The sequence below is a fragment of the Eutrigla gurnardus genome (genome assembly GCF_963514095.1).
Source record: "Eutrigla gurnardus genome assembly, chromosome: 11".
In the NCBI taxonomy this organism is placed as follows: Eukaryota; Metazoa; Chordata; class Actinopteri; order Perciformes; family Triglidae; genus Eutrigla; species Eutrigla gurnardus.
The window spans coordinates 12,532,326-12,560,209 of NC_139925.1; the positions used below are offsets into that span (position 1 = coordinate 12,532,326).

General features: G+C 39.4%; 2 protein-coding genes and 1 pseudogene across 4 annotated transcripts; 2 read left to right on the forward strand and 1 right to left on the reverse strand.

Moving 5' to 3' along the window:
* The first annotated feature begins 4,358 nt into the window (after positions 1-4,358).
* LOC311021237 (max-interacting protein 1-like) lies at positions 4,359-11,492 on the forward strand. 2 transcript variants are annotated; one of them, XM_084021690.1, is made up of 6 exons: positions 4,359-4,631; positions 5,727-5,829; positions 6,112-6,141; positions 7,457-7,571; positions 9,750-9,921; positions 10,059-11,492. In XM_084021690.1, the coding sequence occupies exons 1-6, from the start codon at positions 4,403-4,405 to the stop codon at positions 10,220-10,222; spliced, it is 813 nt and encodes a 270-aa protein (XP_083877816.1). In that variant the 5' UTR covers positions 4,359-4,402; the 3' UTR covers positions 10,223-11,492. The 2 variants fall into 2 exon arrangements, with proteins under 2 accessions (XP_083877816.1, XP_083877817.1); XM_084021691.1 differs by lacking the exon at positions 6,112-6,141.
* Positions 11,493-12,202: 710 nt separating this feature from the next.
* On the reverse strand, positions 12,203-19,194 carry smndc1 (survival motor neuron domain containing 1). Its single transcript, XM_084021692.1, has 6 exons — positions 19,059-19,194; positions 18,543-18,662; positions 17,830-17,972; positions 15,644-15,799; positions 13,167-13,320; positions 12,203-12,797 (listed from the first exon to the last, which is right to left on the reverse strand). Exons 2-6 carry the CDS (start codon positions 18,660-18,662, stop codon positions 12,660-12,662), a joined length of 711 nt encoding a protein of 236 aa, XP_083877818.1. The 5' UTR covers positions 19,059-19,194; the 3' UTR covers positions 12,203-12,659.
* A 2,191-nt stretch (positions 19,195-21,385) lies between these two features.
* On the forward strand, positions 21,386-23,135 carry LOC311020813 (alpha-2A adrenergic receptor pseudogene; annotated as a pseudogene). Its single transcript, XR_014599306.1, has 2 exons — positions 21,386-21,416; positions 21,616-23,135. The product of XR_014599306.1 is annotated as an alpha-2A adrenergic receptor pseudogene (transcript).
* The last annotated feature ends 4,749 nt before the right edge of the window (positions 23,136-27,884 follow it).

Here is a 27,884-nt window from a genome sequence, read left to right on the forward strand (position 1 = left end):
AATTTAAAAATGTAACAGTCAGACTAGTAATGGAACGGTGGTTGAACATATTAAGATTATACGATGTTCAGCTTTATAAGAAGTACGATTTGTATCCGAACGTATTCATTATACTATCTTGTAATAATATATGTGGATTTATATTATAGGTTTTACAATATAGTGTTTGATAGTTAAATAAATGATTTGATAGTCTCTACATAATGACATACTAACTCTTATACTAAACATGCTGTGATTGAGAATTCAGTAATAATTCATAACCTTTTTACATTTATGTCAGTGACATTGTTCCCACGGTTGCTGCTGTGTTGTACCTGTGACGAGGAATTGGCTGTGACTAACAGAAAGATCCCTGCAAAGTTATGGTTCTTGGCTATCGATGTTTGAGTTCAGAAATGACAGAGAAAGCATGTTTGGATGTTGACGAAGAAAGTGGCGAGTCTGAATGGCGGAAAGTTGAAAGTGATCGATGTTTTTGACTCATTTTGTCAGTTGATGGCAATATGGCATGGGATGCTCGTCTTCATAGCCACTGTAAGAGTTTGATATAAAGTATATTATAGGAGCGTATATTTACATCCCAGTCAATAATGTGAATGATCTGTCGTGACCCAAAGGAAGTGAACTCTTTGCCTTTGTAAATAGTTTGTTTTTGTGAAGTTGTTTTTGTTACGCTAAACCAAATGTTAAAATGATGAAACATAGAAATGTGACAGTACAATCTAATAATATTTTAACACTTCTTTTATGATATTTTTTATTCACCTTAATTAAGCTCCTTATTTCGTAAACATGCACAGTGCGTTGTGTTTACAAATTGTATTACCTATGTCGTTTGTGTGCCTAGTGCTTGGATCTTCCTGCCTTGTTTACATTGCTCTTTGTGTCGCCTGGGTTTTCTCCATGGTGCTTTTACGTTACAGTCACCTTCTCTCAAAGTCGGTCCTTTAAAATTGCCTTCCACCCGATGTAATAAAAGCTATGATGTGTTTTCATAACTGTTTTATTGCTCTCTTGCTTATTGACCGGAAAATATGCGATGTTATCGTTTCTTATCCTCAAATACGATTTCAAACCCGAATAGGTGTTTTTTTATGTTGTTGGATACTTGTGCATTCATTTCCGTCTGCTGTGTGTGAAATATTCAGTTCAGAGACTACACAACACCTCAAGCACAAGATAAAGCCTTCTAGAAAACTATTTACACAGCCTTCCCTTTTAAGAAAAGCAGCGTGCTCCTAAAACAATGCAATGCACTCTGTTCGGTGATAATTGACCGTGTGAAGCTGTATAATCAGTCTTCAGCCATGATATGAATGGGCGTTGTCATGGTAATCCACTGAGAGGGGGCTGTGGAGACAAAGAGAGGATTTGGTGTCTCCAACAGGTGTTCATGTTGGGGGAGTGACAGGATCTATACCTACACCGCCCCCAACACACACTAGCAGATGACATGCAGACATGAAGATGAGGTCAAAAGGTAGTGCATTTAATTGAGCATAAAAATGAACAAATTCTTGTTATTCGTGTTATTTTTAAGTTAGATTTACATATGAGTCTTATGCTAACAAACAAGACTGGCAATTAATAAGAATACAAACAGCTTTTTATAAGATTTTGTCTAAAAATCATCTTCATCACAGGTCTTAAAAAAAAGAAGAAAAAAAAAGTAAATGTAAGGTCAATAAACCACATTTTATATTCAATATTCCTATTATTAAAGGTCATTAGTTGCTGATAGCTGTCATTTGCTGCAACAAACTATATAACGTAAACTATATAGCATCATGATTACGGCCATTCTTTGTGCTTGAAATGTAGCGTCATTACAGCTGAAAACAGAGAAGGACGTGAAAAGGAAGCCCATGTTTCTCACTAAATTGTGAGTAATCAAAAAGACAGTTCAAGTAGCCATAATGCTGTCAGTTTTATAATACAGAGCCGGGGGATGGGGGTAGATCTATGGGAAACAAAATAGCAAATTTAAGGGGGAAAAAATTTAAGATTATTAAGTCATACATTTATTAGAAAAAGGGGAAATATTTATTTAAAAAAAAAAAACCTTCATAATTTCTTAAATTTGTGAGTGTTTCTTTCTTGTTTATTTGCCACATCAACATCAGGAGTATTTTCTACTTCATTTATGACTTCATGATCTTATAAATGTGTTTTCCTCCAGTAATTATCACTATAATCTCAGAGAATATTCACTTTTTCTCCTCATAAACATTTTACTTAATAATCACAAAAATTCCAAATTTGTCACTTTAATCTCAGAGAATGTCTGAATTCTCTCTCATAAATTTACCTCTTTAATCTTTTCTTTGAATATTCCCGGCTCCCCCGGCTCTGCATTTATTAATATTTATTCATTCTTTTTTTCCCCCGAATACACTGTCGTAAGCTTTATATATATAGGCTTTAAAAAATATTATTTAACGGGAGTACATTATTGAAGAAAGTTTGAGAAACACTGATCTGCAATACATGACTACTGCCAGGCTCCAAACTTGTTATCTGAACAATCCCTTTCAATGCGCGGATGACAAAGCTTAGAACTGAGCTCTTCCGTGTCCTGACAGTGCTAAGGAGAGGACGGAGCAGGTGACACACGTCTGGCCTGCTGGAGTGTCCTTCTGCTCTGACCTCAGGGCAAAGTGCATCTATTGTTTTAAAACAACAGGGGACTCCTGCTGCACAATGCGTCATCTGAGAGCATCGCCTTACAGACCACCATGCATGTGAAATTGCAGCATCAAGTCGATAAATAGCTCTTAATTAAAAAAAAATTCCCCTTCAGCAACATCCCAAAAGCCTTATACTCCCCGCTGTCTGGGATGCGTGGGATGTGTGCCACATTCTTTCATAAACACACACGCGCTCGTGCCAGCACCGTTGTGACTTTGCCTCCTCTGTGACAGCCGAGCCACTGGTGTAATCCTCAGGCTTTTCAGATTACTCCAGTTGGGGTCACATTCTACACCAGCGGGTCAGCTTTCCATGCAGCGGCTATCAGTGTGCAGCCTGTGCAGTCGGTCAGCCTGCACACAAGCTTCACAGCACGGATGAGCCTTTTCCTGGTAAAATGCTGTCCCGCTCCCCTCCGTCCATGTCTGACTCTATTCATCTGTCCTTTTCCACACAAGGGTAGCACTAGATATGATGAGCTCGGAGTTTTACATTTGCATTGGTGTTATGTGGAAGATGCTCCGATAGCAACGGCCTTAATCAAATGGGGGAGGGCATATAAGCAGAGCATGTATTCTCCAAACAGGCCCGTATTTGTTGGAATTTTATCATCTTTTCACACATTTAAGATGTTTTCACCACTAAAGAGTGCGTCTCTGTTTCAGTGTGCAGATCAGGGGCCGTCTGTGTCTATCAGGCCTTGCCAGGCAGCTGAAATAGACTCCATGGGAGGGTGTGCTCTCTCTCACAGGCGTCCGTTACAGGCCTGGCCACATCTGCAGCGGGCCAGCCATCTGCACCCATTGTCTCAGAGGCACAACACAGCCCTGCACGCATGGCTAGCCTCGTAAAGACAGGCCCTTTCCCCTCTGTTCTCATCCGTCCCACATGGTGTCGGGAAAAATGACTTCTTAATCAGTCATAGGGGACACCAGAAGTAGAAAATCAAGCGAAAGGTAAACCACATTTCAAGGTTATTATAATTATTATCTTTTGAATAAAAACTGAAGAAAAAAGAAAAGAAGAAAGATTAGATTACTTCCACCATCATTTATATTCTGTTGTCCACTGAGCAGATGGGGTTTGCTCAAGCTGGCATTAGTCACAATATCACTAGTTTAATACTTTATTGGAATCTATATGCATGTATGGATTGTTTTAGATGCAGAGGACAATACAACACACCTGAAGGAGATGAGGGTTAAACAAGAGACTTTAAAAAAGACAAAGCTAGGGGGAAACAATGGGATTATTAGAAACAACTAACCTCAAAACTGCCTCTTAAATCATATCAACGTATTGCATTCACCTAACAGGGAAACCTCCTGAACACAGGTTTTAAAAGTCTGTTCCAATACATCCAGACACGACTGTGTGCACGAGAGAGGCAGCTCATATTTTGTCATAATTATTCAGAATATGTCAAGTGAAATGAAAGCAGACATTATGCCTGTTATTTGTTAGTCTCCTGCAGTATTGATAATGAGGATTTATTATGGCACAGTTGACAATGAATGCAATGTGCATGCGTTAGTGGGAGGGATTATCCACCAAGTAGGGCAAGTGGCTGAGGCTAAGGACTGCAATTCCATCGAGCCTAGTTCATTTCAGTCATCGGCTCAGTGCACAGACGGGACAAGGAGAGCAATTTCACCGCTGCTTATTTGTCAAAGCCCCCCTCTCTCACTAAAAAAGAGAGCCTAAAGTGAAAATGGTAAAGTACATGCGACAGCACAGCGAGCTGAAACCCGAAGAGGTTCTGTCGGAGTCTGATGCGTCCATGGACCAGCAGGATTTCGGGGAACTGTCCGACTATTCTTTCAGCGACGTTTTATACTCCAAATGTTCCGCAATGGACCAAATCGGCACTTTCATGAAGAACGTGCAAGTGCTGCTCGATGCGGCAAATTACATAGAAAATGTCGAGAAGAGCAACGGAAGTAAGTAAACACGGGCAGCAAGGGGGTATTAACACGTAACGCGCCGAGCAGACAACAATAGAGGCGAAAGGCGACAAAAGACGCGCAGCGGACAGATGAGCTGGCACGACAGCAGCCAATGATATTTCACCTGCTATCGGGGAAAAACTGTAAAAAAAAATAGCATCGGATTCCAACGAGGTCGGACAAGTGTCTGCATGTTTGAATTCAGGAAGAAATTGCATCGCCAGGGACAGATTGCATTGCAACAATAGCCTTCAGCTAAATGATCTTCTGCTCCCTTTAAAACTGCTTCTTTTTTTTTCTTTTTTTGCAGACTACGGGAGCCCTGCGTTGAATAAACGCACTTTCGTTATTTTAAGTAGGCCTGCATATGTGAACATTAACAATTCGCGTAGCCTAGATATGCATTATGTTCGAGTCGTCTAATTTCCAATGTAATGGTTAGTTATCTCTATCTCGCTGCTCCTTCCGCGCGCATCCCGTTTAAATATCGCATTATTCTCAGAAATGTTGCATTAAAGGACTCGCTTGCATAAACGAACTACGATTCAGAGTTTATTTCCTCGCAACGGTTACAATTCGGAGCGCACCGATCATTTTCAGAAGCAGCTGCTGCTTCCTTGTATGTTGTTCACATGGTTTCCACATGGAACAAATCGGAGAGCTTTCATTGGTCGGCACACATGTTCCCAGAACGAGGGCCACTGCAGGTAGCCAATCACACGGTGGCACCCGTCTGACGTCGTATGTTACTGGGATGGAGAGCTCATGGGAACTGTAGGCGTCTTTGAAGATACAGGAAGAAAACTAGACTAAAACTGTTTATAGAAAATAGAATGCATGCGTTGATATTTATTGATATGAACCTTTCATTTGAACGCTTGTCTGTCTGTTGTGCTAGTTTTAATTATTTTCTGTTTGACTCCATGAATGTGTCACCACTGGCCAAGCTTTTAAATGTCATGTTGAATTCAGGTCAAATGAGGTCGCAGCCATCATGCAAATCCGAACCCTCCTGAAGCCTTTCCCTTGTAGCACATCTGTAGAAACGGCTACAATATTTATAATCCTCTTGATCTTTTCCATCACCAGAATGTGAGCATGGTTATGCTTCGACGTACCCCGCAACCCAGACTGGGCACCAACAGAAACAGCGTAAATTCAAGAACAGGAAATTGGACAATATTCACAATAGGTAGGTCAATGTCTCCATATAGATACTGAAATTAAACACAGCAGAAGTGAGTGCTATGTTTGTCACCATCTATGCAAGGACTACAACATATATGTACACATCCCTGATATCTAATCAGCATTAGTAAAATGGTTATTAAGAATATATTATCAGCATAGTGTATAGCATGATTACGCCACCATTGCAGCGCTAGTTTAATGCAATGGTATGTTGGATTTGGTTGGACTTTGCACCATTTGGATTTGTGTAACACTTTTGTTTACATATTTATCATTTCAACAGGTCAGCACACAACGAACTGGAAAAGAATAGGTGAGTAAAACCAGATTGAAGAGATCATTTGTGTTTATGATTATGACAAAAACAGTAATGAAAGGTGAAGACTTAAGAAACACAAAACTATGAAGATATTGAAATGTTGTGACTATCGTCTTTGAGCTCTATTACCATCTTACTTCAACGACCTACAAATATACATGTTATAGAATGAAAGGATCTCCACAGCACTTTAACTGCTTTGGCAAATCGAGGTACACAGGGAGTCTACTGTATGTCAAGAGCCAGCTGTCTCAAAATGGAGCTTCAAGCTGATAAACCACATGCATGTTTGCATATATAAGTGCATACCATTTCAGAACGAGATGCACTGCAGGCCTATAAATCAATATCAATATATTTAAACTATGTTTTATCAACACCTTGGAAATCCACCTATTGTGTATGATGGAAGTGTGCATTTTGCAAGGCAAAAGGGAGGTGTAATGCAGCCTGAGTGGCAGCCGTGTTCCTGGAGGACATGCAGACATTCCCCCCGTCAGCAAATGTGAACCGTCTGTTTCCAGACAACGGGGCTCCTTCCTGAGAGATTCTCAGCTGCAAATCTAACAGCAGTTTGCTTCTATTGCTCCAGGATGATGCAGCCTCTGCTTCTGAAGGGCACACACGTCAGGACACATTTATCCTAAAAAAAAATGAAATCTTCAAAAGCAAGCCTTGTGTTTGAAAATCTTGATTATGAGTGATGAGAAAAACAGCATCTTTGGGAGTGAGGCTTATTCCATATATTTGTTTTATATTACAAAATGGTGTCCTATGCAGAGAGAAGAGCTGACATCACATCTTGACCTACATTTTACTCCATTATTTGAACAGAGAGTGAGTGTCCTTTGCCAGTGTCTGCATTCGTTCAGACCACAGGCCCAGTGGTCTCGTGGATCAGAAACAGTATCGAGCCGACCTCAGCAGCTTTTAAATCTGGGGCCAGACAGATCCATACTAATTGCAAAGGAGTCTGATGGTGTAGCTAACTAGCAACACTGATAAGCAGATAAATCAAGTGTCTGAATGTATCTCAACTGTTACATTGCTCACCGCACATGGATTAATGCTTGCCCAACATCATTTGAATTGATCAGGACCAATCAAATAGTGATTTGCCTTAACTAATCAAATTGGATAAGGAGGAAATATTATAATCTGACTTAATCAGGATCAGTGTAGAGGATAATAATACATTAGTCTGGAAATGAATCCTTCTGTCATGTATAATTGTTGTATAATCCGTATTACTGCATATATGCCGTCTCTAAAGAGAAATGGCCCATCTTGATTGCGTCTTCTCCCACAGACGAGCACATCTCCGCCTGTGTTTGGAGAGGTTGAAGTCCCTCATCCCTCTGGGACCAGACTGTAGTCGGCACACCACGTTGGGACTGCTCAACAAGGCCAAAGCACATATCAAGGTGTGGTAGCCCCTCTAGTATGGTACCACCATCAAAAGTAATGATGGAAACATAGTTGCATACTGTTCCTGCTGCTTCTTTTGACTTTTCTTTATCCATCGACTAAAGAAAAACTGACAGAAAATATAGATCCACAGTACTACAGAGGATGACTTTGATGTACAAGAGGAGGCTCCTAGCCTATGTGAGACCCGATGTGAATCCATAGTGTTGGTTTACAAAAGCTTTACTAAGTCAATAGAATTATCCTGTTTTTTTTATTTTTAGAACTAAATTGTATCGTCTCCTAACGCTCGCTCTTGGTGGCCGAGTCTCTGGTTTCCTCTCGATGCACAAGCTGCTGTGATTCTTTACTGTCCGTGAGGTGGGATCACAGCACAGCTCCACTGTCTACAAAGGCAGCTCAATATTTAGCCTGAAATCCATTTGAACTTTGATATTCTATACATTCCTTGGTGTGTTAGCTCAACAAAGACAAAACAGTGCTCCTACTTGTTTTGTAAGCAAAGCTAACATGGTGTAAACACCAGGAAAAGAGGAGAAAGAAAGGATATTGACTATGAGCAGAAACAGAGAAGTTAGGAGTTTTCCCCAGGCACGTCCATACAGTCAGAACCATTAGATGAACTGGACTGTGGCCCTAGTGATAGGGCACGGTTGGTTATTTCAGTTTTTCTGCCCCTTTGAACAAATCTCCCTTTGGCTGTTGCTGTTGCTAGGACTATGGTTTTGAGGTTTGTTGAGTCTTTGATTAGGTAATATGTCTTCCTCACTACAGGATGATATGAACAGTACACTAGCCATTTGTCTTTAGACACCAGATCCACCCTAGAACTAGAACTGCCTGCCTGAATGGGCCACTGAGTATGTCTGAACTGCACAAATGGTTCTGTAGCATCAAAGCATCCAAGACTCAAAACTTTGGCTCCCCTGATGGCTACAGTCTAAGCCAGATCAGGATTTAGGGGGAAATATTGGATTTTCTTGAGCCCAGTATGTGCATGCTCCAGAAGTGGGAAGCAGTTGAGGGATAATTGAGGGCTGCAATATGAAAGCAATCCTAGCCGGTCCCAGTCTGTGGGAGTCCGCGGGGGCAATGGATATAGCACCTACTGCATGATGTCAACTGTTGACTTTGGACTTGCCTGTAGTCCAGGAAATGTGGCCCTTGAATGCTGCTGCGTTGTATTTTTGGAACCAGAGGTTGCGTAGGAGAGTAAAAGGGTGGAGCAGGTGCAGGCAGCAAGAAGCTCACGGCTGCAGGAAGCAGCTTTTCCTTGTGACAGGAAAAGCTTGAATAGGGTCTACTCTGACTTGATTATTGTACCAAACCATTCAAATGTTACTGCATTTTTGATCGAGAGACACCTCCCTCTGTGCCTCCATGCAAATATCTCCCTTATGGTGCAGTGATTTAGAGAATCAAAAAGGCAGATAGAGGAAATTAACCAAATGAATTGATTTTTAAGTTGTGGAATATCCCAACTCACTATTCATTTGACAAACATCATCTCTATTTGTGAATGTGTCATTCAGCCAACTTGTGATGGTATATCCAGTTGTGTAAACACCTTAGAAGTGGCTTCCACCACCAGTAAATCTGGTTTAACTGGCTCGCATGCAAAATGTTATGTAATGGATACATTTTTTATGGCACGATCATATGTGATGATAGGTGTGAAGTGATTTGATTAGCAAGGTTCATAGTGCATCTTCAGGACTTCATGTGTGTTGTTTGAAAGGAACCAAAATGAATGTCCCAGTTTAAACAAATAAATTAGAGCAAAGAGGGAAAAAGAATGAATTTTCCTGCCAAATGCAGCACAAGATGACCTTTACATTCATTGGTCTACCCGTAAAACAACGACTCTGTCTTTTGCACCAGGTCAAAGTTCACTGATATCTACCTCACACAGAGACTCCTGCTATTCCTCTCAAATCCAACCAGCAACTCGCTGTCCTTGTGTGTTTGAATATTAACACATGACATCAGTGCACACAAGTCCATCATCCTCTTATGCATATAATGTTAATTATGTGTAGGTGTAGTTTTAAATATGAGATTCAATGCTACACAATCAAATACCAAATGTGGCACATTGTATCCACCCAGTGAACTTCTTGATAATCTTTACATGACAGCACCGCCATTAACTCCAATGCATTTCCCTCATTCAGAAACTTGAAGAGATGGACCGGAGGAGTCTGCACCAGCTAGAGACCTTAGAGAGGGAGCAGAGGCACCTGCAGAGGCAGCTGTCCCAGCTGCAGACTCATGGAGACAGGGAGAGGGTCCGCACGGACAGCCAGGGCTCCCACATGGACTCAGACCGCTCGGAGTCTGACAGAGGTCAGTATCCCAATCAGAGCTTGTATCAGAGAAAAAGCTTTTTTTTTCTCTTTTTTTTTGAAAGCACAACTTTTGCAAATATTTGGTTCAGAAAATTAATCTGTATTCGTTTGCTTTTTTTTTTTTTTTTGGTGCAGAGGAGATTGAAGTTGACATAGAAAGCACTGAGTTCTCCCATGGAGAAATGGACAGTGTGAGCACCAGTGGTGCAAGTGACCTGGATGACCACAGCAGCCGGCAGAGCACAGCCAGCGACGAGGGCTACTCAACATGCAGTCTAAAACTGGCCTTCTCTGCTTAAAGCACCAGCCTATACTTCTACTTCAGCTGCAGTCTTTTATGGCTCTCGCCCTTCAAAGTACCAGCCGACAGCTCCATTCTCCCTCTGCAGTTTAGGTTAACTGTCTTCAGAAGAACCAACCTCGGTCCCGCCTTTACCCGACAAATCAAACGTCTACTCCACCCTGAGAACCAGCCTTAAGTTCAACTCAGTCGAAATCAAGTTAAAATGTCTCCTTCCAAAAGCCAAGGGGCTCCTCTACATCAGCCTGAAACATTTTACACGACAGCCTCAAATTTAACTTCCCTGGCAATATATACACAATTTCCTCATTTTTTTCAGAGTTGACTTAAACAATCACCACCCGAATCGCCCTTAAACCATAACCAGCTTGAATCAACCATACCTGCACTCAATACTGACCCTGTAGACGACCCACGCACCGATGTCCAACACTGAAGGGGGAACTCTACCTTTAGTCAAGTTGATCCTCTGAAACCAGCAAAAACACTAAAAATCCAATACCAGCTAGAAGCTCACCATTGGGAACGTTTGCTCCATTTGCCTTGTAATAACATTGCCACTTTATTTTGGATGATATATCTAGATGGCACTTGTTGTCAGTGTACAAGCCAGTGGCAAGGGCTACAATGTCTGCATTCTAAAATGTATATTATACTCCGATAACCTCCACTTTAGGATCCCTGTGGTTTTCGACTGAGAGTCGTATCCAAACAGGTGGTGCAGTCCACCCTTGTTATTTTAATTTATTTTGCATATGATTATAGTATTTATTTTTGGTAATTTAATTTTACTGTAGCTAGGTTTTTGGTCATGCTTGAAAGAAAAAAAAAAACCCTTTGCTATTTAATTTTTTATTTTAGGTTTATCAAATTACATAAATGAACCCAAACAGAAGTAGTGCTAAAGTTTTTAATGCTTTACTCGATTACTTTGTTGGAAAGAATGACACATCTTTCACACTGTGCAAATTTAATTTTATTTAAAACAGTAATAAGCTAGCCCGCACTTGTCCGAGCACAAGGCTGAAAGCAATAGTGTCTAGTTCAATAATATATTTACCGTTGGCTTTGTTTAGCGCACTATTCTGTCCGTCCAACACCAAATTGCATTTTGCTAGTTTTTTCCACGTGCTCCAGTAGTGGCATCAATTAATATTCAGCATTGAAAAGGATTGTAAATTATTTTGAAAAAGCTATGGTGCATGTGTATTGAATGTAGCTATCATGTTGTATTGTGCTTTGGATTGACAAGTCTTAAAAAAAAATGTCTGTACTTTTGGTTTATACTTCAATGTTTAATACTGCATCTTTTATGTATTGAAGGACAAAAAGACCAAGTTCAAATCCTTGACATTTGGAGACTTCCCATTAATTATTAAATGGATATTTGACAAAGAATTGCACTGCTGACCAGTTGGAATCCATAAAACCAAATAAGACATTTCAATATGACCATTTATCTGCATTTTTCTGGTCCAAGTCCTAAGGAGATCACCACCAAATTGTGTCTTAACATGGGTATATGACTCTTGCACAAAGTTCCTTGTCACAGGTCTTCCCCCTCCCCCAACCTGTTTGGGAAACTATAAAATGCACTATGAAAAAGACTTGTTAAGGAAGTATGTCAAAGCACACCCCAGAATGTTTTCTCTTGTGCATAATCAGCCATCCAAGGTGACTTTTTTGCAAAATGTGCTGCTGGTCCCCTGCTAGTACTCTGTTACAGTTCCTGACTGTCCCTCAAATCTTAATAAACCTCTACCGCCCAGACATAAATCAATGCTGTTTTGTGTGCGTGTGTGTTTAGACTGACATGTATCACATACATGAATCATCAAATGGGTTGTATTAACAGTTGCAACATGCCACTGGATTAAAGCTTCATGTCTTTACTGCCACCTACAGGACCTGACAGAGCCACAATGAAGGCCTCACATAACAGTCAAAATGAAGTGGAGGCAATTATTTTAAAAAAAACTGAAAACAAAACAATGTTTATTTCACGGTCATATACACAAATTAAAATGTAAATTAAGCCATGTCAAATCAACACCAGTATTGACGTTCTGACTCCCCCCAATAATGGGTCAGTGTTTAAAAACCCACTTTCAATTTACAAACTAAGTCTGTGGGTGTATATTTAGACTAATCTAAGCAGGTATTTGGCCTCAGTGGAACCTGGACACAAACATCAAAAACTATGCCTTTCCTACAACATCACTTCCTGTTCTTATGTAACAGGTGACCTTTCTCCCTTATTTGAATTGTTTGCTGTTGTACCTACATAATATATAAGGAAACTACATCAATATCTCAAACAATGATGTGCAAGCAATTCCTTTCTTTACTTGGGAAACATAAATCTTGTATAAACACAATGGAAAGCACTGATACAGCTTGTATACAGTGGATTATTATACACAGAATATAGCAGGTCATTGTGGCATTAGATGTCTGACATTGTATTTTGACGTGTCATGGTACTGGGTCATTGGTTTGTCTGCAATACCACATGTTCCCACGCCCACCTTTCCATTGACGCTTTCTGGAGATGCAAATATGCTCCTCTTTACCTAGAAGAAAAAAAAAATAGTTTAATTAATGATGTAAAATATATATAACAATGGATTATTAGTTAACCATTACTATATAAAATACACATACAGTCATGTACTACGGTGCAGTATGCAAAGCATGTGAAGGACATGGGGTAGATGAGCTAGTGGGGAATGGATCAAAATCTGCTTCTGATGTCTGCCATTATTCAGATTTTTTTTTAGCTTTATTTTTTCCCCACATTATATTGATTGATTTTCTAAATTTTGATGATCGAAATCAAAAAGGATGGAGACGTCCACAGTAAATCACTGTCCGTTTTTGCTCAATGCACCATAGCACTCCAATAAAATAAGGCCTTAAGAAAAAAAAGTTAAAAAAAGTACCTGTCCTTTCTTGTTCTTTGAGTAGGCTTTGTTGTTGAACTGTTGCCACTTTGACTTTTGTTCCTCCCTCTCTTGCTCCAATTCCTTCATCCTCAGTACCTTCTTCTGTGCTTTCTTCTTCTTATACTCTCTCTGCTCTGCTATCTGCTCTTTCCTAGAAAGAAAAGGGAGAGAAACACTTAAATTCTGTTCATGTTTAAATACAATCAAACCTGAACAAATGTGAACATTTTTTAGCTGAGACCAACATACGGTATGACTTCATAGAAAACTGCATCAATTGAACCATATCACCATGAACAAACTGTAGGTCTGTATCTGTAGCCCCATGAATTTCACCACAACTTTGTATTTCCGTGTTTATTACTGGAGCACTTATGGTATGATAGAATTAACTCCTCAAAACCAAAAAAGGAAGCATGGGGGATGGCTCATGTGCAACCTGCCTACTCCTGGCCGTCTGATGTTCGGTCACAGGAAAATTAGATGGACCAACTAAGACTTCAGGCTAACCCAGCAACAGAAGTTGATTACACATTGCCCACATTTTTACAAACAACTGGCTCCATCTTGATCCAGGATCAAAGTGCACGTGATCGGTGAACCGCAGGACAGAGTGCAGGACTCCAGTGGGCTGAGAGATGGACTCTCTGATTCAATCAATGGTGCTTTGCTTTCTGGCCATGTCATCCGCCCAGATAATTGTTTTTGTTGCTTGCATTCATCCTGATGTAGTGTTGTCACGATACCAACATTTTGGTACCGGTACCGGTACCAACATGTGTTTCGGTACTTTTCGATACTTTTTCAAATAAAAAGTGAACGCAAAAAATGTCATTACTGACTTTATTTTAATAGAAAATCTTAGAACAATAACATATTAATCAGCAAACAAAATAAAATACCACAAAGACAAGCTTTTCTAATGCACACAATTTAAAAAATGTTTAAATATAAATACAATAATATAATATAAAATATAATAATATAAATAAACCAGCTCTATTTTTTTTCTTCCAGAGCTACTTTTGTTAAGAGTGAAGGGCGGTGGCGCTTGCTTTTAGCACTGAATGTGTCTTTTTTCCTGAGTAAATGACCTGTCGTTCCCTGAGCTCAGTGTACAGGTCTGGGTGCTGGTCCTTTAAGTGTTTGGCTAAGTCGGAGGTGTTTTCGCCGTTAGCCATGCATGTTTTAAACACCGTTTACACAGTGGTGCATCGGCGTTAACTGCCTCGCCTTGCGCATTTGTTTTAAGCTAAAGTACGACCATATCGCACTTCGCGGCGCTGGTTTGTCCGCAAGTTGCAGCGTGGTGACGGTCGCAGCAGCCATTCTCCTCTCCGTGCTTCGCTCGCTCGCGCTCTCTCGCTCGCGCTCTCTCGCTCGCGCACTCTCGCTCGCTCTCTCCAAGCTTTCCTCCTGCTCCGTTTGTTGCCCCAGTCCACGCTGCTTGCTAACTTGCTAGCGGTTTCCTCCGGCTTGCTTGCTTTTTCTTTTTATCTCCCCAAACTGCGGCTCGCTCCTCGTCCTCTCAGCTGTAGTTACAACGCGGTGACGTCACGTGGCGAGTTCGCTGCGCTGTTGCGGGCGCTGCCGGCGGCGCTGCAAGTACCGGTCCCGTCCAAATGCAATATGGTACCGTTTTAAATGCCTCAGTACCCCGGTACCAAATTAGTACCGGTATACCGTGCAACCCTATCCTGATGCAAATAAAAAAATGTACGACGGGAAAGCACTGCTGTTTTAGTTTTGTGGTGATGTTTTTCTTGTATCAAATAGGCTATAACTGCATTTCATTGAGCATCACTGTGTTGCATAATGACATTAAATGATCCTTGAATAGTATAATATAACCTGAATTATTGTGTTGTACTATTAATCATTTCTATTTAGGAAAAAAGGGGTACATATTAGTGCTCATTCTGTAGTATGTGCATCTAAATGATCTTTCTTTGTGTAGAAAGTAACAGGCTGCTTATTGTTTAAATCACAGAGAAATAAGAGTCAAGAGGAACTATTTGTGTTCATGTTAACTCAAAAAGAACAGAAACTGATTTTGGTTAATAGTTTGATAATATACAGGAAACATTCTCAGGGTTCTGGAAACAACTAAAATGTATACATCAATCAATAATCAGGATGTGATTTACTTGATCAACCAGGCCTGGAAATGGTCCATTTGTCTATTTGGGCTGTACTGTGCAGCTACCTTGAAAGGAAAGCTAACTTCATCAAATTCACCCATATAATTACAAGGCAATATGAGAGCAGCGGGGTAGCATTGTTTTCTGAATAATACACCACTCACTAGACCACAGTCTATGCGAGACAAAAAGATGGCAAATTAAAAAAAAATAGGTGGCACTTGCACAGTGAAACGTGAATCCCAATACTTTACTTTAAATGTTCATAAGCAGGATGTAAGCAAAGGTCTATGTGTACGCACATTAATGACACACAAGTGTTTTTGTTCGTACCTTGATTTTGGCTTCCCATCCTCGTTAGAACGTTTTCCCTCCTCGGCTTCTTTGAGGTTCTGAAGAGGAATCACTTCAGCATTCCCATACCCAGCGAAGGTAACCGCTGCAGTGCCGTTCTCCCGGTCTATCTCCTCAATCTCAGCTTCATACACCCTGCCAAAGAATCACGTCTGTAAGCAGGTGAGTATGAGCAAAACACTCAAGCTCTACTTAATAAGCAATGTTTAAACAAATACATATTGCAATGTGATTGATTTGATTGAGTTTAAACAACAACAACAATTGGTGTAAAATACATACATTTCCACCCACAAACTGACTTTTGTTTCTCTTAAAGCCAAACACTGGTGTAACGGAAATTACAGCTGCTTGTCTATGCACTTCTTTGGGCAGGGCTCCACACTAACTTTTTACATTGGTTGCACTGGTGTGACTAACTTTTTTCATTTAGGTGCACCAGCACATAATTTAGGTGCACCCAAAATGTTTCACTGCGCCTTTTGCCACCGCAATAATACACCTATTATTGACGCTGAGAAGCACCTGTCCCGTTACGGTTGTGTTTCTGGTGCTTTTTTAACGATCCTGAACGACGACAGTAATAGCAGCACTCCCAGCCGTAGTCTTTGCAGTAAATGGATAATGTCGGCCCGCCTGTGGCGAACCAGAGACCGAATCAAATGACCAGTTCTTAAAACTACGCCTGACTAATTTCAGCATTCGAATAGTACTGTTTTTTTTACTATTCAAATTATATTAGATTCCCGAAGTTAACTCCAACAGCCCTAATGCATTGAGAAACAAAATATACTGTTTGTTTAAAGTCTTTGTCTCCAGTAAAAAAACAACATTCCCAGAACATCTTGGTGGTGCAGTTGGCTAGGGCAAATATTGAAACCCTTCAGACCTGAAAAGTTGTTCCTTGTAGTGTTTTCTAACCATCTCTCTGAAAGCGAAGATATGATATGGACAATAGGGGCTGGCGGTATACTGGTTTTGTCACTGGGTTCACGTTCGACTACAACATGGATTTTACTATACTGTCTTTATGGTGATACACACTTAGACATTTTGGTTTAGCACACACACAAGGATGTGCCAGTACACGCATTGAACGACATCACACCAGCACAGTTTATAATGTTCTATAAATCTTGTTCTGATATGTTTTATTACATATTATATATTAAAGTATTGCATTATAATTAATAATGCATTTATTATTCAATTTAATGTTGTAGCTGGTACCGGTGGATCTCATTTTAATTTATTTAAATCTACTTTATATATTCCTTTTTATCCTGTGCGGTAGCTTGTGAATTTTCCCCTGGGGACTGATATACCTCTAGTAATATAATAAAATGTATAATATATGTATTGATTTTATTTTATATTAATCTAAATCTGAAAAGTAACTAGTAACTGAAGCTGTCAGATAAAAGACTAAAGCACAATGTTTTCCACTGAGGTGTGAGGTATTAAGTGGCAATAGATTAAACTATTCAAGAAAAAAACTCAAATTTGTACTTAAGTAAATGCCACCAATGGAGAAAAACAGTCATTAACAATGCTTTTTTCGGTAACGCAGCAGCTACTGTGCCATTACTAGCCACAAACCGTTTTTTTCACATTGTGTTAAAAAGAAGTAGCAAAATAATCGCTCCATCTCACAAAATGCACTTATTAACCTACAAAATTTAGTAAGATACCGTTGTCCTAAGTTACATACAAATTACAAACAATGAGATGGACCAAAGACAAACTAATAACTCCCTCCAGCAAGAGGCTGACACCACACCTTACACCACAAAAGTGTACTGGCATAATCAACAACAAGGCCCTGGACTGCCATGCACTCTAACCCCCCTTCCCCCACCCACCATCCAGTCAGCTGCCTATGATTATACTGCCAAATTGTGTGCACCAATGGACAATTTGTACAACATATTTCCACTAACTGTATAATTGTACATATAACTCTAATACAGTGTATATATGGCTGCATATGTGTATATAGTTCCCTTTCCATTTTATGGTATTTTTTCTATTTATGCTCTTGGCTGCAGTTTGTTGCTTTATTGTTTATTTGTTTTAACTATAATAAACCACTACTCTTTTTTGTAGTGATATATGGCTTGTATTTGCATATCATGTTTTCATGAGCAGAGGCCGGTGATACTCACTGTCCATCCTGATTCCATACAGCCATACAGCTATCCCCCACTTTCCATGAATGCTTCAGGGGTACTGTCTCTGAGCCATTGGTACTGGAAGTACTATCAGTGGGCTGTGAGGTCAGGAGGTCCTTTGTCAAATCAATGACTTCCTGTAGAAGAAATGTAATCAAACGATCATGGATAGTGTAGGCAAGTTCAATTAAAGCATTGTGGAGAGGCCCTCTAACATATCTGATAATTGAGGGTTATCAATTTAGACAGAAGTGGGAAAATACTTAAATAAATACACCACGTCAATGCTAACCTGACACTTTAATATTCTAGAAAAGAATCTAAAATATCTTATTAAATCATATTGGCGTGTAAATGCATGTGTATATTATTGAAATATAAAATGTAAAATATATTTCACAATACTATGTTACCATGCAAAGCTATGGAAGCAAAGACAGGCCCTAAGGATTTGATTATTGCAGGCAAGTAAATAAATAACTCGTTTGTAGTTGCAAATTCAAAAATCCCATATTTAAAATTTCAGTAGAGGAACAAAGTAAACATCTTACTGATTTAAATTCAGTGGCATTTAATTTCAACATTGGCTTCAGTTGTGGTTAAACGTACTTATTAAGTTGGTAATAAAACTGAAATAGCCATTATTTACTAGCATAGGAATCCAGCAATGACAAATACTTCCATTAATGCATCACATATACACAAACCTGTAAGTCTTTCTGCAGTTTAAGGAGGTCTTCATTATCTTCGTCGGTAGATAAGGCAACTTCTACTTGCTGGAGCTGGGCTTTGTAGCTGCTCAACTGTTTCATCAAGTCCTCCGACATCTGTACATTGACAAAAACAAGACCGTTTTCTAGAATGGTTGTCTAACGTTAGACTAATGTAACGTTAGCCGCATTAGCACGTCCGCTAAGCTAAAGTAAACACGTTCAATTAGCGAGTTATCTTAGATTAGCAACAGTTGAATGACACAAATTGTTACTGTAGCACATCACATGCGAAATGAGTGAAACCTGAGCAACTCAACATGTATAAGGGAAACGTGATATAACGCCATGGCACAACATATACGTTGGTCCCAGTTAACGCTAACATTGTTAGCAGTATCCATCGGCCCTGTTTCGTCGACGTACATTTTACGTACGGCGGCTAACGTTAATGCTAGCAGCGAGCGGTCGAGGGGAAAATCACAAAGAAGAAACGGTCAGTGTTAATCTTACCTCGGTTTAAATGCTGTTGAATTATAAATACCGCAAACATCCAAATCTCAAATCGACGATTTGCCAAACCGACAGCTGAAAAGAACGACAGGACGCGTTCTTTCCTACCGTACACAATTATCCAACCGGAAGTGCGCGAAACACCTTCTCGCGATAACCAGACCAAGCACAAAGGAGAGCGGCTCGTTAGCGTCCCTAGCGGCACCACAGACGCACACAATAAATAGCAATAGCATCTTCAGTCTGCTCGTTCATTTTCCCATACAGAAATTTTCCGGCTATAATTAACTTGCACGCGTGGGACTCTACAGTGTCTTATTGTTGGTGGTTTTGTGTCTGATCAAAGGGATACAAGTTTTGCTAATATATATATATATATTTTTTTTTAATTAAGAGAAAGGCTACTGACATACTGTACATTTCCCTACTGTGGGACTATTCAAGGAGTATCATATTTCATCTTGACCTCAATCCTTTCACTATATAAACATTACCCCCACCCACATGATTTTCCAAACTGGGGGCCAAGGCGCCCCAAGGGGGTCACAAGATGAATCTATTGGGTCATAAAATCATTACTGGACTAAGAGAAAAGAACGTTTTTCTAATGATTGGCATTTTCTTGAAATAATACTGGCCTCTAAAAAGTATGTAATTGAAACAATCTGACAGGGAAAATCAATTATATCAAATCATATTGAACTGCCCACTACTCAAAAATACACCCAAGTAGGCGTAGTCACGAGTAGACATGGCTTTGTATTAAGCGGTTACAAGTAATAAAGTTTGGCAGCCACTGCCATAGATCAGATAAATCAGTGTGCTGCTTCTCTTCAAACAACAACATGTTGTAGTGAAGCTGTGCAGCAACAAAACATACTAGACTTTGTACTGTACAATGGATGTCAGATGACATTGGTGTAGTATAGATGCCTCACAAGATTAAGACTAATATATAGCTTAAACCATTTTAATACTCTTAATAAATAAATGTCATTAAGTCATTCCAATAAAACATGTGTCTTGAGTTCTAAACCAAATTAAATAATCCTAGTAGATGACTAGCAATGCATGCTGGTTGGCATGCATGAAATTACTTTAAATATAGCAGCATACATTGGTACATTGTAAAACAATTTAATGGAAATCTTTATTTGGAGTGCTCCGGACATACAAATACTTCTAATAATGTCAGGATAAAATTCAGAGTTGGGGTCCAAAGTAAACTGGAGCAAGCCGATATAAGGCTACAAACTTTATTAGAAGACTAACATTTCAGACACACATCCTGTTGAATAACTTCCCCTAATTAGGAACTGATTCAACACAGTCTGGAAAAAGATGGAATGGTCGATAAGGTTCACAATGTCCACAATAATAAAAACTGACAGGAGAAGTAGATGTATAAATAGCTTATTTGTGACATAACATTAGTTATCATGTCCACATAAACGTATAACAAAATAGGTAAGAATAACATCAAAAAGTACATCCAACATCTAAATATCTGTCTTTAAGATAATCTATGCTCCAGTGTATTTTGGACCCCAACTCTGAAATTTCTCGTAACACAAGATTGCCCTCTTCTGGGAGCATTGGAGAGAAATACCCTTCCTTGTGAGGCTGTTGGAGCACGTTTAACCTCCTTCTTTAATATTAAAGAATGTCTCTTTTTTTGTTGTTGTTATTGTATATTGTCACATTGGTGTATCCTATAACATGGCACACATACAGTATTGCAATAAGTCTTTCTTCCAGATGTCATACATGCATTATTTTGTACAGCGATTGACTGTGATTAAATTATTATATTTGTGTATCAAATACAGAAAATGCCTCCTTGCATTCCCTTTGATTTATTCTACTTTGTTATCATGAAAGTCCATTTGGGCTAACTGTTTTTTTTTATTCTCTAAATGTACTGCATTCTATTGCACTACTAGTGACTGATCTCTTCAGTAAGTGGTTCCGATCCTCTCTACAGATTCAGGTTCATTATTTCAAGCTATTGTTTTCTTTCAGGATGTATCTGAACATTTTGTCCATTAAAGTAAAACCGCAAAACCATAAGAGTGTACTCTTAATCAATTGTAATTTAATAAACTACAGATATTACTTCCATAAATCAAAATTATTGTTAAAGTCATAATCAGCCACTGGTTTCAAGGTCTGGGAGCAACACCAAATTGCTTTTAAATGTACAGTAGCGCATGAACTCCGCCTCCACTTCATGATGTCACTGAAGTGGAGGCAGCGTCGCAGATCCTCAGCCTCAGATCAAGCCCATATAAAACAACATCCACCCCACTTCAGCCACAGCAGATGACAAGATCTCCCTGAGCAAGCATGATCTGCAATGTAAGTCTCTTATAAACATTTTTTCTCCAAATGTTAGGTAGATATAAAAAGGTTTTTTTAAGAATAGATTTTATCAATTTAAAAATTCTATGTGGGAAACTGAATGAAAAGAAGTTCACTTTCTTTCAACATGTTTTTTTTTCTTTTATTATAAAGAAACATTTCTCATAATTTTCCTCTGTTGGTTTCTCACTGACAGGGAAGGAAGAAGCACAGATTTCTTTCAACAAAATCTTTCAGTGAAGAAAATGAAAATACTTGATTTTCTGAAGGTCTGTGCTTGAATGGATGCTATTGATAGACTGCTGGCAAGCACGGCTTCCAAACCTTCTAAAGGAGCACTGTATAGACAACATCATTGAGACCGCAGCTCATCCTGATGGGTTGTCTTAACTTCACCAGCGGAAATGAGACATTGTCCGGCAGGCACCCTTATAATGTGCAGACCTCTGTGCTTTTAACAATCATGGTGGGTATCCTCTTCCTGCTAACTGTGTTTGGCAATGTCATGGTAGTCATTGCTGTGATCACAAGCCGAGCCCTGAGAGCACCCCAGAACTTGTTTTTAGTCTCTCTGGCATGTGCAGACATCCTGGTCGCCACCTTAGTGATGCCATTCTCTTTAGCGAATGAACTGATGGGTTACTGGTACTTTGGTAAAGTGTGGTGTGAAATCTACCTGGCTTTGGATGTGCTCTTCTGCACCTCATCCATCGTTCACCTGTGTGCCATCAGCCTGGACAGATACTGGTCCATCTCTCAAGCAATTGAGTACAATCTGAGAAGGACACCCCGCAGGATTAAATGCACAGTCTTCATAGTTTGGGTACTGGCAGCCATCATTTCATTCCCTCCACTTATCACCATGAAAAAGGACGAGGGAAAAGAAGACAGCCCCATGTGTAAAATTAACGAGGAGAAATGGTACATCATATTCTCCAGCACTGCCTCTTTCTTTGCACCCTGTGTCATTATGATTATGGTGTATGTTCGAATATACCAGATTGCCAAGAAAAGAACTAGAGCACAGCCAGGCAAAAGGCAGAGAGAACATGGCAATCCAGAAGGCATAAAGTGTGGTTCAGACCTCCTGGAAAGAAAAGACGGAGAAGGGAGGGAGGAGGGGGAGGGGGACGGCAGGGAGATCAACGGACTAGACGCAGAGGAAGAACCCTCCTCGTCTGATGGAACTGAAACCATCCTATGTTCCCTGAAGAAGAAGAGGGGTGTGAGAACAACCAAAATGGCTCAGGTGAAGCCTGGAGAAATCTCTTCAACGCCAGAGGGGCAGCCCTGTGTTAGATTGAGCAAGTGGAAAGGGAGGCAGTACAGAGAGCGGCGCTTCACGTTTGTTCTGGCTGTGGTCATGGGAGTGTTTGTTCTCTGCTGGTTCCCCTTTTTTTTCACATACACGCTCACCGCTGTGTGTGACACCTGCTGTGTCCCAGAGACATTGTTCAAAATGTTCTTCTGGTTTGGTTACTGCAATAGTTCACTGAATCCTGTTATATACACTATATTCAATAATGACTTCAGGAGGTCTTTCAAAAAGACCCTTTGTAAAAGGGACAGGAGGGGTTTATGAATAAGATTTTTATGTATGCATTTCAAAAACATCTATATGAAGGCTCCCTTCACTGTTAATACTACATTAAAAATATATATTTATTGAATTTTTGGAAAATGTGAAATGTGACATGTTTTGCTTTGGTGTTTTAACGTGTTGTGTGCTTCTACAATAGTGATAGATTGTCATTAAATCATGCAAAAAAAATCTATTGTGCAGTCTCTTTTACAGCAAATATCACACTGTGACAACCTGTGAGTTTACATTGTACATTTGTGACAACACAGCTGATGCATTTTCTACATGCCATTAGTATTAACTATTAAGTATTGAAATCTATCAGTCAAGTACCAGATATCATCTCTCATGGTTTGAGTAGTCATGCGTTATACTTAAAAGGCTTGAAACACTGATTGACCGTGTGACTTAGGTATAGAAAAGAGAGTGTCACTCAGTGACAGGGCAAATATTAATGTTTGTAACATGAAGGCATCCCTCTAAGGCTCACATCACAGCCCATCAAACTTCATTTATAATCTTTGACAACTGACAGACCATATTTTAGTACAAGACATTTTACTTGTGTTTGTTGTGCCAATTGCTACAAATACTGTATCACCTTAAATGTCACTAGTGTGTAAGCAGACGTGGCCAATAATGTTATTAGGACTGAAAATGGAATCATGTGCGCATGAAAGCAATTATTCTGCAGGAGGAATCAAATGCCAAAACTCATGCATATTATTTGGAAAGTATGCGTCTCTCTTTCTGTCGCTACGAAAGAAAGACAGATAAAAAAAAGCAGTGAAATAGTGCTATAGTATAGCAGATTTAAAACAAAAAAGATTCATCTCTGTTTAACAGCACAAAGGAGAACAAGAGCATGTGAAAAAAAAAATGTACATCAAAAGATATTATCCCCACACCATCAACGATCTCCTTCACTCATAATGGGAACGAGAACATGACAATTATACGAAAGGAAATTATGCCTTGGAGGTATGGGCGGCACAACAATATTGAATGGAGTTCATCATGAATTACAGCCTTTCATATCAGGATATCATTAAATCATCCCCTGGAGTCAAACAAAACACATACAGTGATAGAAATATGAGTGGCTTCTGCAAATTACACCGTGTGGTTAATATGCACACAAGCTTATAAATGTGGTGTGCTCCTAAAGTTGGTCTGATATCAGCATTCAGCGTATCTTCTCCTTTTTAAGCACACCGTTAACAGCACTATAAACCTTTCCTTTTACTTCACAAATAGCCTTTTAGAGCACTTTTGGTCTGTGGACCTCAAACAAAGTAAATGCACCATCAATATTTGCATTAACTTAGCAAAGATTTCCACCAACCACCTCTCATACATACAGTAAAAGACAGAGTGGTTCCCATGACTTGCTCTCTGGGACTCTGGTGTTTTGAGATTCCTGTGGTACACAAGTTAAGGTTCATCCATGTCTCAAAGTCTTTAAATACAACATATTCACTTACCACAAATGGTAAACCACAGACCTAGTGAATTGCTGATAGAGTTCCCATGAACAATCCGACACTAGAAATATAAAAAAAAAAACATTTGGTATTTGAGGCTTTGTCGCAGGTTTAAGGTTTCAGCAAGATTATTAAATCGCAATGAGGTTAGGACTTCTGACAGTTGGTATCAATAAGTTTAAACTGTACAGGAGAAAGCCCTTTCATGAAACCATTTATGAAGCGCGAAAATAAACAAATTAGATTATTATAGTTGTTGGGACATTTTAAGAGAAACAGCTGTTTATATGCTGAGTAATCAATGTTATGTAACATTTTGTTCCTTTAAATATTTGCAAGACAAACCCTGATCCATGGCACATCAATGTGTCGTGAAGATTAAATGCAGTCGTTGAAATCTGAATGCATCCTTTAATTAAAATTACAAATCTAATGGAATCTGTTGCTATGCTTGACAGGATGTATAGTATACGGTACATTTTTAAAATGCCAAAATACTCATTACTTGCCCACAAAAAAATGAAATAGTGGAAATCAGAAAAAGATTTTTCAAACACATGAAAAGTTGACTTGGCAATATCTCGTGATTGGTCTGCAGACCACAAAATCATTGGCGAGAAATTGAATCAATCATGCATTACTGAAGGTTTTGGTGAAATTACGGTTTCAATCGTCTGTGTTTCAATACAAATCACTACAAATTATGGTTGGTTACAAATTGTGAGCAATTGGTTACTATTGCTATTCCGAGCGTCACACGTGTCCACTTTGGATGTCGGCCGAGAGTGATTTATTCCCCCCTCTAAAGGCCACTTCGGAGCATCACAATTTATGCTTGCGGCACCACAGCTTATAATACTATGCTTTATAAGCTGCTACTGGCAGTCGTTCCCACAACTTTCTCATAGCTCCCCAGTCTCCATTTTCTCCATACTTCTCCTGTCTACAGCTCGATAAATGCTTTTAACCGCTGCTGCTCATGTATCTCAAAGAGGCTGGAGAATTAAAGACTCAGACATAGAGACGGTCGAGACATGATCACGCAGTCAGACAGAGGCATCAAGACCATACTAACAAGTTTAGATCATAGCTAGTGATGAATAGAGTGTTTTTAATTGAATGTTGGGTCATTCATTATGAATTGAGCCTGATGCATCATGCACACTGGGGCATACAATACATCCTCCCTCTTGAATTGATGGGGATGTGAGATAATCAAATAAGATTGTGAGGGATATAAGCAGCAGGAAGATCCTGTTTAATTTGCCTCATGCAATCCCTGTTACTCTCTATTCACCATTAAATCTGCAGTGAAAAGGCTTGTTTAGTGTGTTTAATTACAGTGTTTCTAGCTGGTATGGTATGCAGAAAAAAACTGGAAATTACCAAGAACTTTTCTGAATGACTTGCCATGCCATTTTCTTAGGATTTTAAAAAGTCAGCTAGTAGTTACTGATGTTTTCATAGCTCATCAAAAAAACAAAACATGCTCGTCTGAAAGGGGCTCAAGAAGACCCCAGGGGAATGAGGACCTCACTGAGAGTTAAAAGAGCCGGAGCGCATTAAGATGATGTGGAATTTACTAAATATATCAAATGTATCAACACTTGGAAGTTCATTCTTCGGGGCAGCCAATATACTGTTTGCTCGTTTATGCTTTTACTTAATCATATTTTAGCTCCTTTATAGTTTCTGGATACAACAGACATTATCTTTTCATTTTGAACATATTAAGAGCAATCTCTAAAGTTTTAGTTAATAAACAACAAAATCTGTTTGACAGGATATTCTGAACTTCTGACTTTCTTGTAGCAACAACTTGTGGGATTTCATGCTTGTCTCCATCAAAAGTAGAGACACTCTGCCCTCCATGAAACTCCACGCACCATCTATAGCAACGTATTATATGATCTGCAGTGAATCCTCATTGATACCACATTAAGCTCTGGCAAATCTCCTGCTCCGGACACCATAATTCTTCCTTAGCCATCTCGTCCTGTCTGTGCTATCGATCGTATCCAATTCCAGTCTAGCCAGCTCTCCTCCTCATGCACAAGTTTCTGCACACCACCTTAGCCCCACCCACGAAATGCTCCTGGATGCTGTCTCCACACACACACACATACAAGTAAACACCAACTCCTGATAAAGCACACTGATTGAAGTTTATCTGTCCTCTCCAGCCAGCTGTTGTAGGCTACAGTTAATCCCTTTATATCTTGTCAGTTAACACAGACCTACACACAGAAAGAGCAAGCTGTACCACACCATCTACTAGGGCGTCTCTATGTGCTCTTCGCTTTTCTTTTTCACACTTGTCATCTACTGCAGGGTCTGTCTGGGTAACAAGGCAAGCCTACTGACTGCTGTCGTGGAATCACGAGTCAGAATATATGATGATGACTATTTGAAATGAAAACTACATCATGTAGATCGAGTGGAAAAATATTGAAAAAGTATTTCTCAGGGTATCACAGAATTATCAGGGTTGCAAATTCTATCACAGAATTGTATGGTTAGGCAAAAGGAATGAATTGTGTGTTGCATCATCAACAACATATATACAAGGCAATCCAAGCAGGAGTACAGCGCACTCTGACTTTGCATTTTTTTGTGCTCTTGCTTAAATACTATGCTATAATATTTGGATTTAAATTGTATAGGTATAGTTCCTCATTGAGGGACAGTTTTAGTTCAATGGTTTTAGTGGTCCAGTTTTTATGGGTATTCAATTGATTTATTCAAGCATAGGAGTGCTATGGATTTGGCGCAATAGCCTATGACCAAATGAATAAAGAGTAGTGGGTGCAATGTACTTAGTCCTTCTTTTTGCTATGTGCATGATTCGCCTACCATCACGCTGTTATACTTCAGAAATGCCAGATGATCTGTGGATTCAGATGCGCGTGTTGTGGCAGTTACCTCTACTATCGGTAGATGGCGCCTTCCGTTGCTGTTTTCCAGGTGATTTGTTTTGATAGGCGTCCCTTTCTCTCAAGCGTGAGAAATGCAGAGAGTGCACTGTAGATCGTTTCGACTCCTGAAAAATGTCAAATATATATACATATATTGTTTTAACATGACCTGCATGCAGTGCAATTTGTTTACGATGTGGCAATAAACAACTAGACGTAGTTAGCTAAACTTAGCTGATAACCACTTGGTTTGAAACACTAAAGACAATATTGTGGGTTAGAATAAATATAAATAACCTGTTTTGTATTAAACTATAATGCATTGAATCATACCAATCCCCTGTATGGTAGCTAGCCTCTTACGTAGCAACATAGTTAGCTAACTAACCTAGCAAACGTTAGCTAACGCTAGTTAATGTTTACTAGTTTTTAAACGTTTTTGACACGTTTCATTTGATTAATAGCTACAAAGTCGGTTAAAGCA